The 13,401-nt window shown below is 41.2% G+C and overlaps 1 protein-coding gene across 1 annotated transcript in view; it reads left to right on the top strand.

Moving 5' to 3' along the window:
- The window catches only part of LOC137999965 (dedicator of cytokinesis protein 1-like), a 60,709-nt gene that overhangs the window by 34,123 nt on the left and 13,185 nt on the right, over positions 1-13,401 (top strand). Inside the window, exons 37-51 of the mRNA XM_068846015.1 lie at positions 1,154-1,212; positions 1,402-1,473; positions 1,931-2,007; positions 2,396-2,484; positions 3,146-3,244; positions 3,984-4,041; positions 5,215-5,255; positions 5,613-5,703; positions 6,899-7,000; positions 8,020-8,109; positions 8,690-8,794; positions 9,692-9,778; positions 12,617-12,671; positions 13,126-13,207; positions 13,335-13,401. The exon at positions 13,335-13,401 is cut by the window's right edge and continues 6 nt beyond it. Coding sequence (XP_068702116.1) covers positions 1,154-1,212; positions 1,402-1,473; positions 1,931-2,007; positions 2,396-2,484; positions 3,146-3,244; positions 3,984-4,041; positions 5,215-5,255; positions 5,613-5,703; positions 6,899-7,000; positions 8,020-8,109; positions 8,690-8,794; positions 9,692-9,778; positions 12,617-12,671; positions 13,126-13,207; positions 13,335-13,401 — 1,174 coding nt within the window. The remainder of the gene's footprint in view (positions 1-1,153; positions 1,213-1,401; positions 1,474-1,930; positions 2,008-2,395; positions 2,485-3,145; positions 3,245-3,983; positions 4,042-5,214; positions 5,256-5,612; positions 5,704-6,898; positions 7,001-8,019; positions 8,110-8,689; positions 8,795-9,691; positions 9,779-12,616; positions 12,672-13,125; positions 13,208-13,334) is intronic.

Raw genomic sequence — 13,401 nt, forward strand, 5'->3', positions numbered from 1 at the left:
TATATGAACACTGAATGTATGGGTTGAATACTTGGGATTGCAAATGTGATACAACAATGACGTTCATACAGTAAAAATTACTTACAGTACAACCAGAGCTCGAGAAAACGAGACAAGTGAAATATTTATGTCTCAAGATCTTTGAATTAAAGAACAAAACATTTTTATATTTAGGGGATGATACTATAGGGTACGTCCCGTTAAATTGGGCAACCGTTGGGCGCTCAATGGGCCCTTTGCAGGTTAGTGATCACATGGTACAAAAACCGCCATACTGGAACGCAAATTGCCCACTGGGACATCTAAAACAAAGAAAATTTAGATTAACTTGCTTTGTTTTATGTCTCCCAGTGGGCATTTTGCGTCCCAGTATGGCGGTTGATCACTAACCTGCAAAGGGCCCATATCTAAGGTGAATTGCGCATGAATTTTTAGTTATGGTAACTTACTATTGCCCATAGCTGCTTCTGCTGCTGCTACTGCTACTACTACTGCTACTGTTACTACTACTACTGCTATCACTACTACTACTACTGCTGCTACTGCTACTGCTACTTCCACTAACCACCACTGCCACTACCCCTACCACTACTACCACCACCACCACCTCCACTACCACTATCACTACCAATACCCCTACCACCACCACCACCACTCCCCCTACCCCTACCACCACTACCACTTTCACTACCCCTACCACTAACACTACCACTACCACCACTACTACCACCACCACCACCACTACCACCACCACTACCACTACCGCTACCACTACTGCTACCACTACCCCTACCGCTACCACTACCACTTCCCCTACCACTACCACCACTACCACTACCGCTACCCCTACCACTACCACTACCACCACCACCACCGCTACCACCACCACTACCACAACCACTACCACTACCACTACCACTACCACTACTCCTACTGCTACCACTACCACCACCACCACCACCACTTCCACCACCACTACCCCTACCGCTACCACTACCACTTCCACTACCCCTACCACTAGCACTACCCCTATGACTTCCATTACCCCTACCCCTACCACTACCACTACTGCTGCTGCTGCTGCTCATGTAACCAAGTTTCTTATTAAAGACTTTGACTTCCCTGTATTTAACTGTGTTTATTTGTAATTTAGGTATGGAGACATGAGAATTGTCATGGGGTTTGAAGTCATTCATATGTGGCAAAGTCTTGGTAGGTTCTAGGGATCCCGTTTCATATTTCCCCTTTTCCTCCCTTTTATGTTGTTGTTGTTGTTTATACCACAATACGCGTTCTAGAACAGTTTCCATCAAAGTTTTGTATACCGTGTTACATGTGTTCAAATAACATGGAACGATGGGCTATTATATGCAATATCGATTGTTGTTTTCTCATTTCCAGGCTCCTTTCAGAGCTATTTCAGACTAAGCCTTGTGTGTCCATTCCTCGAGATGACTCTTGTGCCTGAGACAGGTGAGTGGTTGATAGTGCGGCGGTTTCAAATGAAATAGCCTCGTGGGCAGTCTTGATCTCGAGATCTATAAGTCTTTTGCAATTGTTTCTAAACCATCCATTTTTGTTCGCCAGAGTGGTGCGCTTCTTTTTTCTATCCCCAAAATCTATTTGCTCAGCAGCCAGCTTTCGTTTGGAGCACAAGACTGTTTATATTATGTGCAAGTTGTTTTATGTAAAGACGACTGCTATTCTTAACTATAAAATTTTAAAAGAGATGAAACTAGGAAAACTGCGTCTTTTAAATATTCGTAAACATATCTTTTGCATAATTATTAAGCGGCACTCAGGATCAAATAAAAGCTTAAAGACAATTAAAGTGTAAAAAAAAAGAGAGGATTTTAGATTGCAGTGGCACTTTCCAGTCAAACTTGTTAGAATACACCGGATACCACTTTGAATTTATACTTTTTTGCAGAATTGCGCAAGTTCACCTTACCAATATTCTTTGACATGGTACAATGTGAACTGAAGTCAAGAGGCGTTGCTTCCGAGGTAACGGGAATTCTTAATACTCAAACTGATGTCGGTTGATAAGCATTGTATCGGCTGACTCATAGTGCTTTGCATTTAAATTTAAACTGAAATGAACAGGACGGGTTGTTAAGAATTCTAACTGGCCGTAAACAGCCCGGCGCAACCGACGATGTGAACCATCTGCAGGGACTGGCCAGAATAGTTCAAACTAATCATAAGAGTGGGTCTCCGAATTTCAAGTCTGCAGCCCCAACCAGTCAGTCACTCTAATTAATAATCGCCACGTTTTCTTTGATTATTCCATTGAATAATACTTAGTTTCCTTCAATATCGATGTTTGTTTGATTGTTTTGTAGTTACAGAGTTTACGGATTCTCTCATGGATTGTTTTTCTCGGTTGTATTAGGTTGAAACCAAAATAATGAACGAACTTGACAGATTGGTGAGTGTGGACAAGAAAGGTGACAACGAATACAAGATACTCTTCAAGGATATGTAAGATATCTTCAAATAATCTAGTTTTAAATTTTACCAAAACAGTTGGAATACAAACGACGCATTGGTTCAGGGAAAACCTCGACTAGATGCGTACAAGGATTAGTTTTCCATCTTCTCAGTGGTGTTCTTTTTTTGCATTTCACATTTTCCAGCTGGTGCTTGTTAATTTTTACTTTTACGTCGATACCAATGCCGCTTAATTAAAGGCCTCTCTTGGTGAATGACCTCGTTTGAATATGATGTCTTCTTAGTGAATTCGTGGATAGTTACAGTCTTGGTATCTTCTTCAAGATAGTAGTGGATTCGTGGGTAGTTCCAGTCTTTTGTACTGCCAATTTAACCGTTTGCTCCCACAAAGGACTGGAACTGCCCAGGGATCACTCGGAACTCACCATCAGCGTCATTTTTTCAGACGGTTTCAGAGATTTTTTCAGTCTCAGAGAGGTCTCATTTGTGTTGGATTGGAATGAATGTTGACGTGGGGTGGGGAGGGGGGGGGGGATACTTGCAAAGGTCATTGTTTTGTTTGTCAACATAAGACGTTTGCTTACACTCATATAGAGTACATGATCGTAACGAAATTTAAATTTCTATGTGCTTTCGGAACCGCTGTAATCTCTTCATTTGCTGATTTACTCCGCATTATTCCTCTTATTAGCCTGACGGAAAAGTTCGAAAGTGAACTCCTGTTTCGTGATGAAGGTATAGCGTTCGTTAACCGCGTCACAGACCTATTACAGTTACTTCTAGAGTACAGGTACGTAAAATTGTGTCAACAGAATTTGTGCGTAAGTGGGTTTTTAGTTAATCCGCCTATAAGCGAGCTCTCTTTGCAGCCTATGCAAAGGCGCCCATAGTGATGGCTCAATTAGTCTTCCGGGAATTTAACTCTATTCACCGAAAATTATTTTCTTTCGTTTCTCCTAAAAAAAGGTAACATGGCGACAACTAGGCCACTTGAGCGAATGGTCTCCTTAAAGAATTTCTTTGACCTGACCAGCGGCAAGATTAGTTTACTCAAACGAAAGAAACTGTTTGCGTGTCGATTGCTTTATAGTATTCACTACTTTGCACAAATCCCATAATACACCTCTTTAACCCCCCCCCCCCCCAAAAAAAAAAAAAAGAAAAAAAAATCTGCATAGCCATTGTTTTCGACTTCTCTTGGGACATTTTCATTTCCGAGGAGAAATTGCAAACAATGGTTATGCAAAAGTTTTGGGGGGATACTAGAGGTGTATTATGGGATTGTGCATGTAGTGAATTGCTTGACCACGCCCTTTGATTGGTCAAGACTCTCGCTTCACGTTCTCGGTTTACCAGTTGTAATTTTGACTTGGTCCCTCTCGTTTTCCGCGTTCAGTGCTGACTGTTGCATTTCTTGTTGCCTCATTTGCGTCTATTTGATTTGCCAGAGTGTAATTTCTCTGATGTCAATTTCATTAAGAAACTCTTCCGGTTCCGGTCATTTTAAACTATCGGGTCTTGCGTTTCAGGAGAGTATCAACAGAAGACGATAAAGATCAAAAGATGAGCTGCCTTGTAAATTTACTGGTAAAGTTGCTCCACGAATATGAATTTAAGTTGTTGTGTTCTTTCTCTCACTGATCTAATTAACAAATCGAAACTGGTTCAGCGTTCTCTGTTTAAGCAATAGAGGGCGTTTTCCGTGTTTCCAGAGCCTCATCTAAACACGAGGGGGAGTTGGGAGATTCGAGACAGTTATGACAGTTTGCATAACTGTCGAGAATTCTCCCAACTCCCCCTCGTGTTCAGATGAGGCTATGGAAACACGGAAAAAGGTCCTCTATTGCTTTTATAAAATATTTCTCTAGGATAATTCGGCAAATGAAGGAAAATGCTGGTTTTTTGACTTCTAGATTGAAAAAGATTTTCTTGATACACACTCATATTTCCTACCAGCCAATCAAAACGCGCGTCTGACTACATAACCAATCAAAACTTGTGTGATGTCACAGCCGTGTTTCCATACTCTCATCTAAACACAGCTATTGACTCGGCTGCGCCTCGTGAGTCCACAACAAATTTTGACCACTGTGATGACGAAAATCGTTGTCGATAAGAGTACAGACAACGCTGAACCACTTTCGATTTGTTTTTACCACAATATTCAACACCAAAGAAAGTGTTTATTTCAGAGCGTGACCAAAATCATGACACGACGATAGAGCAAGCGTTGTCTATAACTTTCTCGCAATATGATTGGTTTATTTTCCAAAATGAGCGTTCCTGATTGGCTATTGCTCTGCGTGACAAATGAACGCGAGCATGACGCGAGCAGCGTTGTCTAGACTCTTATCGACAATGGCAAATTAGCCAATCAGATTGCGAGATTACAAGCAATTGCAAAAAATTAGGGAGTCAGGGTGGTTTAGTGGTCATGAACCGTGCCTCCCACCTCTGTGACCCGGGTGACCTTGGGTCGTATGTGGGCTGAGTTTCAGTCCGAGGGTTTTTCTTCGGGTACTCCGGTTTTCCTCCCTCCTCAAAATCGACTCCCGGCCTATTCCATCAGGCTGTGGTGCTGTGCTCCGAGGTCGTACATGGGTCGTGGTCAGGGGCCGAGCGCCTAGCCGGCAGCACAGCTCCTTCGGTCCGACCTCGTTGAGCTGCGCCCTTCGTAATTCAGTCTCCGACTGCGAGAAAGGGCGATTAGCAGATCAGATATCAGATATATTATTAAAATTAGTTGGTCTTCAATTACAGGAATTTTACAAGAAAATAAAGCGTGAAGATATGTACATCAGGTTTGTGAACAATTTGAATCTTTTTTCCCTAAACCAACGACAAATTCTGTGGATATCTCTTTACTTGGAATCCTTTATTGAAATACAACACTCATTTCTCCGATTTGCGTTGGCTCTGTTTACTGGATTTAAGATATGTAATGGAAGTTTCAACACCGTACCGGTGTTTTTTCACTCAATCCTGGATTTTTGTCCTTAAATGCGATGAACCTACCCTTAGAAAATCGTTGATTGCAATTTCCTTGCACGATGTTGTAAACGTTTAACCGTCCCTAAAATCACCTATGAAGAAGACGTCGAGGTCATTGGGTGGTTAGTGTAAGAAACGTGTATTTTTCTTTCTGTTTACTTTCTCAGGTGTATAGAAAGACTGCGCGATCTTCATATTGCTTCGGAAAACTTCACAGAAGCCGGGTATACTGTCCTTGAACATGCTAAACTGTTACAGGTGATGATGATTAAATTTGTTTATCGACAAATTTTTAAAGGCATGTTTGTGTGCTTGAAATCGGTACGGTAGATTTTTTTTTTTCAATACAAAAACTCTGATAATGTCATTTACTCGTCATTTTAATTAATTGCTGATCGCGGGTTTCAGAAAGAGAGAAGACTGGTCTTCTTTTTCAAAGGTCGTCGACACTGCTACTCAAGTAATATTCTCACTGCTTGCTCTATCAAAATGATTGTATCGTATAGCAGCTGGGCTTTGGAGGCTTTATGTTGCTATGTATGGGGAGCTTTTTAGGGTTGTCCGATACAGCTACAGAACTAGTAATAGTTGAAACTTCCCTTAACAGCTAGCCTCGCTGTTAAGTATGGTTGTAGGCAGAATTCAATGTGGAAGGCCCAGGTAGAGGGATGGCCGTTCACAAACGGAGCTGATTGGCGTAAAGCAATTGATGAGATTCATGCTAACTGGTGTAGGCGTCACAAAGTGACCCTCTAACCATGTAACTTCAACCAAACCCAAGTAGTTAAAAGGCCAGATGACTTTATCCAGTGGATAAGTCACTATCCAGAGTATAAAATACACTTCACGTTGAACGTTGGCCTTACGCACCTTCTAACTAGATGTGCTTAGAGTGTGCTTATTCATAGTTGCGAAGGCAAATACTGAAATTTTTGCAGAGATTGAAACTGAGTGACGGATAGGGACTTATCCACCGGATAAGGTAATCCGAAAACTTTTCAGGCCCGAAAAGCCATTTGTGAAACTGTCAACCGCTTGTTTTGGAAAGCCGATCTTTTGACATGTTTTCAAGGTAACAAAAAGCAAACTGACTGCGAAGTTTGACGACTTAAGTCCTCTCCGTTCTTGAGATACAGAGGGAATTGTGACACCCGAAAATAGCCCGCAAAGTTTCGGAACTTTCGAGAAACGGGCCCCTGAACCCTAGCCAAAGAGCAATACACGAAGGTCTTTGGGTTAAGGGCACACCTTGTGAAGTTTATGCAAAATACCATGAATCGGACATTTATGAAACTTGCCGACCGTTCAACTACTCGCGTTTATGAACAACTATCTTCTTAAATACCCCCTAATCCCCTCTTTTGCCATTGACCTTGTATCCCCCTGCAATCAACGACAATCCCCTTTCACCAACGTTCAAACCTGAAGAACGTTTCTTTCATCTGTTTGACAGTGGTCTGATTTGCCAGTGAGTGATTTCCCCGATTCTATGACGCATTTTCAACTCAAGGAAAAGTTGTATTTGGATGCCATTGTCTTTCTAGACAAAGGAAAGGTAAGTTTCAAAAAACCTTCTTCAAACGATTTATTGCGGTTAGTGAACTAATCCTTTGACTACAGGGAGTGGTCAGTATGTAAATTCTCATCACAATTTCAATGAAACGTCAGTCAGACAGGTATTGAGGATGAAGATTATTTTCAGCTCAAGAGGTGTGAACTTGATATCATCAAATTCTCAAGACTACTCAACAAAGAAATTTATGGTACTAGTTAGGAGAATGAACGTTTCGATCTTGGGAATGAGAGGCTTAAAGCAATGTGCTAAATTCGTCCATAAGGTTGGAATGACTGGCAGTATGATAGTTTCATCAAATTCAAAGAGACCTGTAGCTTTATCGAACGCAGTAATTATTATTGTAAAGGAGGTGATAACGAATTTTAAGGAGGAGATTGGGGGAATGAATTAAAGGGAAACTGTCACGAGAAGCGCATGCGCTAGCGTCTTGTCAAAACTTGAAAAGTGTTAGGTTAACTTTTTTCAAGTTGAATCGACAAATTCAAAATGGTGTCCACTGGGGAGGGCCATGGTGGACAAAGGAGAAACTCCGGCGAACATACGTGACTCAGGCGTGAATCCATGATGGCGGCTAGAATTTTCCGTGGGCGCGAGAGCAAACAAACTCGAGCATGCGCAGCTCATGACCGTGCCCCTTTAAGGGTACCCCTATCAGGGGTTGAACCTAGGATCTTTGGAGTGTTGGTAGCCACAAAGAACATTAAAATAGGTTCATCTTACATAAGCACTAAACTCAGTCGTTAGAATAACGGTTGAAGTTGTGGATTTGATTCCCACCCTAGTGAGCATTTTTCTGTTTTCTTGTGTGGGCCAATTTTCATATATTGGGCAAAGGTCCAGCTGAATTCAATTGAGAAATGACAGCAAACTGCAACTTACACTCTGTTTCTTAATGCTGTTAACCTTACATACTTACTGGTATAACTGCAATGTCGGAATGGAGATGGCTGTGGTTTGTAGTGTGGATTGGCCAAGTGACAATTATTCATTGTTTTTAGACTTGGGAGAAGGCGATTGAGCTGTGCAAAGAGCTTGCGAAACAGTACAAATCACATTTGTTTGATTACGTAAAGGTCGGTGACATTCTGGTAAGTGAGAACGCAACTGGCAGTAGTACTACCACACAGGAACCCGGCCATGTTCGCTTGTGACCAAAAAGCCAAGACAACGGTCATAGTTTTAGGCTATGCTCGGAAATGGAATTCAAAAAGTATTTGGAAAACGTGTTCTTAGGACCTATTCGGTTGTCGGTATGGATCTAAAACTAGTCTGTTTATTCTACTCCAGGAAACGGAATTAGTTGTCAAATATTAGCGTTATAGAGTGGTCATTTTATTTTTTTGTCGAAAAACTGACGGGCAATCATGTAAATACTTTCGACGTGTAACTAAGTGATAATGGCTCCCTATCTGAAAAGGATTTTCATCATACAGTTTTTTATTTTATTATCATCCAGGAGTGCATTTAATCCTTATACATAAGCTGCCAAAAACGAAACCTCCAAAATCTTAATTACGTTTCTGTGCTCTGACTTAATAAACAAAAGAGAAAAGATGACACGATTTCAATTTCCACGTGTAATTTATGTTGTCTACTGAAAAAGATAAAAAAACGAATATACTGACAGCTTGTCTATGTTTTCTGTTGTCTTTTCTTAATTTTGCCCAGAGGAGGCAGGCCAAGTTCTTCGACAACATAATAAAACAAGTACGACCAGAATCCGAATACTTCCGGGTCGGTTTCTATGGAAGAGGTTTTCCCTTTTCAGTCCGGGTAAGTGTAGGATTCAGGCAAACGTATCACAGGTTCTTCATTGAAAAGCCATTGGATCGCAGCGATCTGGGTATCCTGTGCGAAAGGCGTCTGTCTCCTGAGCAATAGATCTATGGTTTAACTCCAGGCGCTGTCTTTTTGACGACATCTAGTGTTCTCGGATGAACGCAGTAAACCACAAACCCCTCCCCGCAAATCTTGTGCGAAACGCTGAAGAAGCCACGTCCTGTAAACTCGTGTTTTGAGGAACCTGTAAATCCTACTAGCGAGACAGACATGATATGAACTGCAATTAGCAAGTTGACTTTCCAATTTCCTCCCCCACCCCCTCGAAAAGTTGTAACGTGCATTTGAATTGAATTACCATATAATTGTCAATTACAAAAACGACCTCTCGGTCGGTTGGCTTGAAAAGGGTATCCTGTGGGACAAGCGTTCCAAAGGGATAGCAGTAAAAACAATTGGCCCGAATCTGGACGGGTGACAACGAGAATGGGGCCAATTTTCCCTTCCACTTTGAACGCCTTCGTTAAAAATGAGCTGTGTAACTTTACTATGCAACTTCAGTGGTAGTCTCAATCTTCAATCATGGGATTTCACGCTGATGTTATGTTCCAAAGTTTATCGTAAATAATTAGGTTACAACACTTGCTCTTCCTCACGTATAAAAGACAAGCAGAGGGTGACTTTTTGAACGAAACTATAGAAGGCATCAGTCTCAGTGCCGAGGAAAATACCCTTATTGCCTCTCCTCAGAATGTGTAATGCGTTGGAAAAATTTGGAACACAGCCTAGACACTCTCTGAGTTTCAGCCGCGTACTGCCCGAAAAGGCCCTATTTTTGGCAGCAAGGGTTTTAAGAATAAATATTCTTTTTTCTTTTTTTTCATGTTCAAGAATAAATCCTTCATATATCGAGGTCAGGAATACGAGAAAATCGGTTCCTTTAACCAGAGAATGCAATCACAGTTTCCGGATGCTCAGGTATATAATTTCCTCACTATGTTCCACTTTTAGCGAGCAAAAAGACGCCTGAAAGCATTGATTTGCTTTTATTGTCACTCGTATTCGAATACAGTGCTTGCAGGAGCCATTTTCTTGGAGCCTCCATACGTATTATATCCTAGAGTCAACCCTGTCCTATCTTTTTTATTTTTAGAACTTATATATCTTTTCATCGTTTTGAATCACCTTCTTGTTTTGGGTGTGCTGCACCTTATGTAATCAGTGGCCGACCATAGGTCTCTTGTGACTAGCTGTTGCGAAAACACCCGCGAAACCCCCTGGGATTTGCCTCTAAAAATAAAAAGCTACGGGGCAAGGTGGAGTCGGAGTGCACAACAATGACAAAAATAAGAACAATAAATAATAGTTAGAATACCTTCACACCAACTCAGCCAATAAGTGGCCACTATTTGTGTGCTCTATATCCCATAAACTGGCTTAAATTATGTAAAGAGGCTGGGGCTTTGAAGCACAGGGAAATTGTTGGGTAAAATAACTACTCATTAGTAAGCTCTGTATAGAACATAGCAATGATTTCTTTTGTTTTCCTTTGTCTAAAAGCCTAATTAGTATACCCTTCATAGAGCGTACTAATGAGAAAATAGAGCATACTAATGAGTATATAGACCGTAGTAATGATTCATTTACAATATTAATCTTATCAACTGGAACGGACCTACGCTCATCTCCAAGGGTTTCGATTTGTGTGTTTCGGTATAGGTGGTTTGCAACCAATCTCCAGAGACACAGATAACAATACTGCAATGTACAATTGCTGGTGGAAGAACAAAAGGAGCCAATGAGAGATCTTTTGATTTCGTCCACCAACATGGCGGCGATGACGTCACGTGAAAACCACCTATTAAGCCCAGGCTCGATAGACGTTTACCGACCACGTGGCACCGGCAGGTCACAGGGCACAGGTCACAGGTCACGGGTCATTGTTTTTACCAATACAGAAAGTATCCTAAACATTCATAAACGCTACCCTTAGGCCTAAGGAAGTGCTTTTATGAATGTTTTGGATACTTTCTGTATTGGTGAAACAATGACCTGTGACCTGTGACCTGTGTTTTGTACCTGCCCACGTGGCACTTTGTCGAGTTTTCTTAGAAATTCTGTCCCTTTCTCTTTGCTCAATTTCATTGACTGTGGTATTGGCTTTTGGAAACGTGCACTTTTATCGAATTCATCCCCCCAAGCACTCGGATATGTCTACGCTCTCAAAGCAAGTAACTCTTGAGTGGCAAAGACGGCCTCGAGTTCCTCGAGCTCTGTATAGTACTGGCTCATAGCCGGAGCAAATGAGCCATCAAAACAGAAAAGAATAAACAAAACTCCAAAGAAGGAAAAGCATTGTTATTCGTAAAATTCTACCAACATTATGGCGACATCCAAAACAAAATAACAACGTGATTCCCAAGTGTATCTTTTCGCGGATGTGACCATGTTCTGAGACAGTTAGACAATGAACGCTCGTGATGTCCTGTGGGATATAGCACCTGTTGCATTAGATGGAAGTGCCACGAGGGCACACCTCGTGGCCCTCTACCTAAGCTCGACGCACTGTATCCCATAGAACATTCGCATTTATTGTCTAACTCTTACATGGATTTAGCCAAGCTAGGAGCCCTTGAGTAGGAGCAAGCATCTCCCATTCTAAGCTTATGTCACGGTATTTTTACACCCGGGTTATTTATTCTAACATTAAGTTAACCTGGCTTGAGCCTGCGATCCAATCGAAACCCAGTGCCTGGTCAACGGTAAATAATAAAAAAAGCAGGTGATCTCGATGAACACTAAACGTGATCCCGTGATATGATCACGTGATAACGTTCACATTGGCATACATGGTGGGGTGGACGCACGGTGACCAAAACCAATTTTTTTTTGCGCGGATGGGATTCCTTACCCATGGTTTTCCGCGCGTGCGCTCTTCCCCTTCTGAGCAAATGGAAAACGATAGAAAAAAACAGAATGGGTTTAGAATCCCAACCGGTTAATTGACAAAGTACAACAAAAGTTTGTAGCAGATAATAGATAGAGCGAGCTTTTTTAGAAGAGCAAGAGAAACCAGAGCATTTCCAGGCAATAGACCTTATCCGTAGTCTCACGATTGGACTGGAACGAACATCCGATGAAGGCTCATGCGGAAGGGGGAATAATTTGCCTCTGAAAAGATTACCCCCGCATCAGCCTCTTCTTCATGCTCGTTTCCAGTGTAACCGTGAGAATACGAATATGGCCTACTGGGGAAACTAATAAAAGAACAAGTTTGATAATGTTGAGCTTTTTTAGAGCGAGTTTCAATTGAGTGTCATAAAACCAAAGTAATTACTTTGGTCAATCGAAAAGGACGGAGACAATCCAGTAAACCAATCAAAACTCGAAGTAACTACACGTAGCCGACACAAAGCGCGGGAAAATGTGCACGCACGAGCCACGATTGGTTTTGGTTTCTTTTCTGATTGGTTGAAAAAGTGGCGCGAGGACTTTGAACCAATCACTGAGTGAAGTAATGCAAAACCAAAGCAATTCGCTACTTTTGACACTCAATTGAAAACCGCTCTGATGTTGAGCTTTTTATGATCAAGGTAAACAAAAGTAGAAGAAGGCAAATAAAACTGAGTAAGGGCGAGAACCTGTTATACTGATCCAATCCCGAAAAGAAATGATGAAATTTAGAGGAATATTAGTCAGAAACGAATCCTAAATCTTAGCCTTCTGCGGGAATTCCTTTTATTTTGCCTTATAAAACGGTATTTATTTATTTACTTATTCATTTATTTATTTATTTATTTATTTATATAAATTTAGATGATGGACAAGAACACTCCTCCGGATAGTGATGTACTGGAATCAGACAAACAATGTATCCTCTGTTACAGTGGAATATTTGTTTTTCAAGATCTAGTGACGCTTGTTTATTTATCCACGGACTTTTTCGGCTTCTTTAAATTTGCGTGACTGAATTGATATCTTGTTTTTTAATTGTAGATGTAAGATCAACCTAATACCGGCCACCGTTAAACTGGATGAAATCATTTAGTTGATAAGTTAAGGGCGCCTTGACTGAACCCAAAATAAATTTCTTCGAAGGAACTGGTACAACTGAACAAATCAGGTGGCAAGTATTGATATACTTTTACAGTTACATTTGGAATTTCTTTTCATGTCAGAAGGGTCGATATATACTGTGCCTCTTCCACAACCTTGAAGCCCTGCGACTATGGATATCAGCTCAAAGAAGCGAAAATGGCACTAGGCTTACAAACTGCTCCAGTACAAATATAGTTCAATTATATTTCTCTCTTGACTACGACCAGATTTACAATGCTGCCGAGTGATTCCCATCTCCGAACACGAGGAACGATTTTCAGGAAAAGTTGTGGACGACAAAATTGCTGGGTGAGTTTGGCATTGTCGTCCTCAGTACTTGCTTCAAATAAATTAATAAACAAGAAAATATGATAATAGTGTATCAGAGAACCACGTGACCTGAACAAAGTCATCTTTGTTTCTTTCTTTTTAACAGTTATTATCGTGTTAATGACGTCAAACGCTTTACCAACTCGAGACCTTTGCGGCCAGGCTCCGAGGAT

The sequence above is a fragment of the Montipora foliosa genome, chromosome 4 (assembly GCF_036669935.1).
Source record: "Montipora foliosa isolate CH-2021 chromosome 4, ASM3666993v2, whole genome shotgun sequence".
Lineage (NCBI taxonomy): Eukaryota > Metazoa > Cnidaria > Anthozoa > Scleractinia > Acroporidae > Montipora > Montipora foliosa.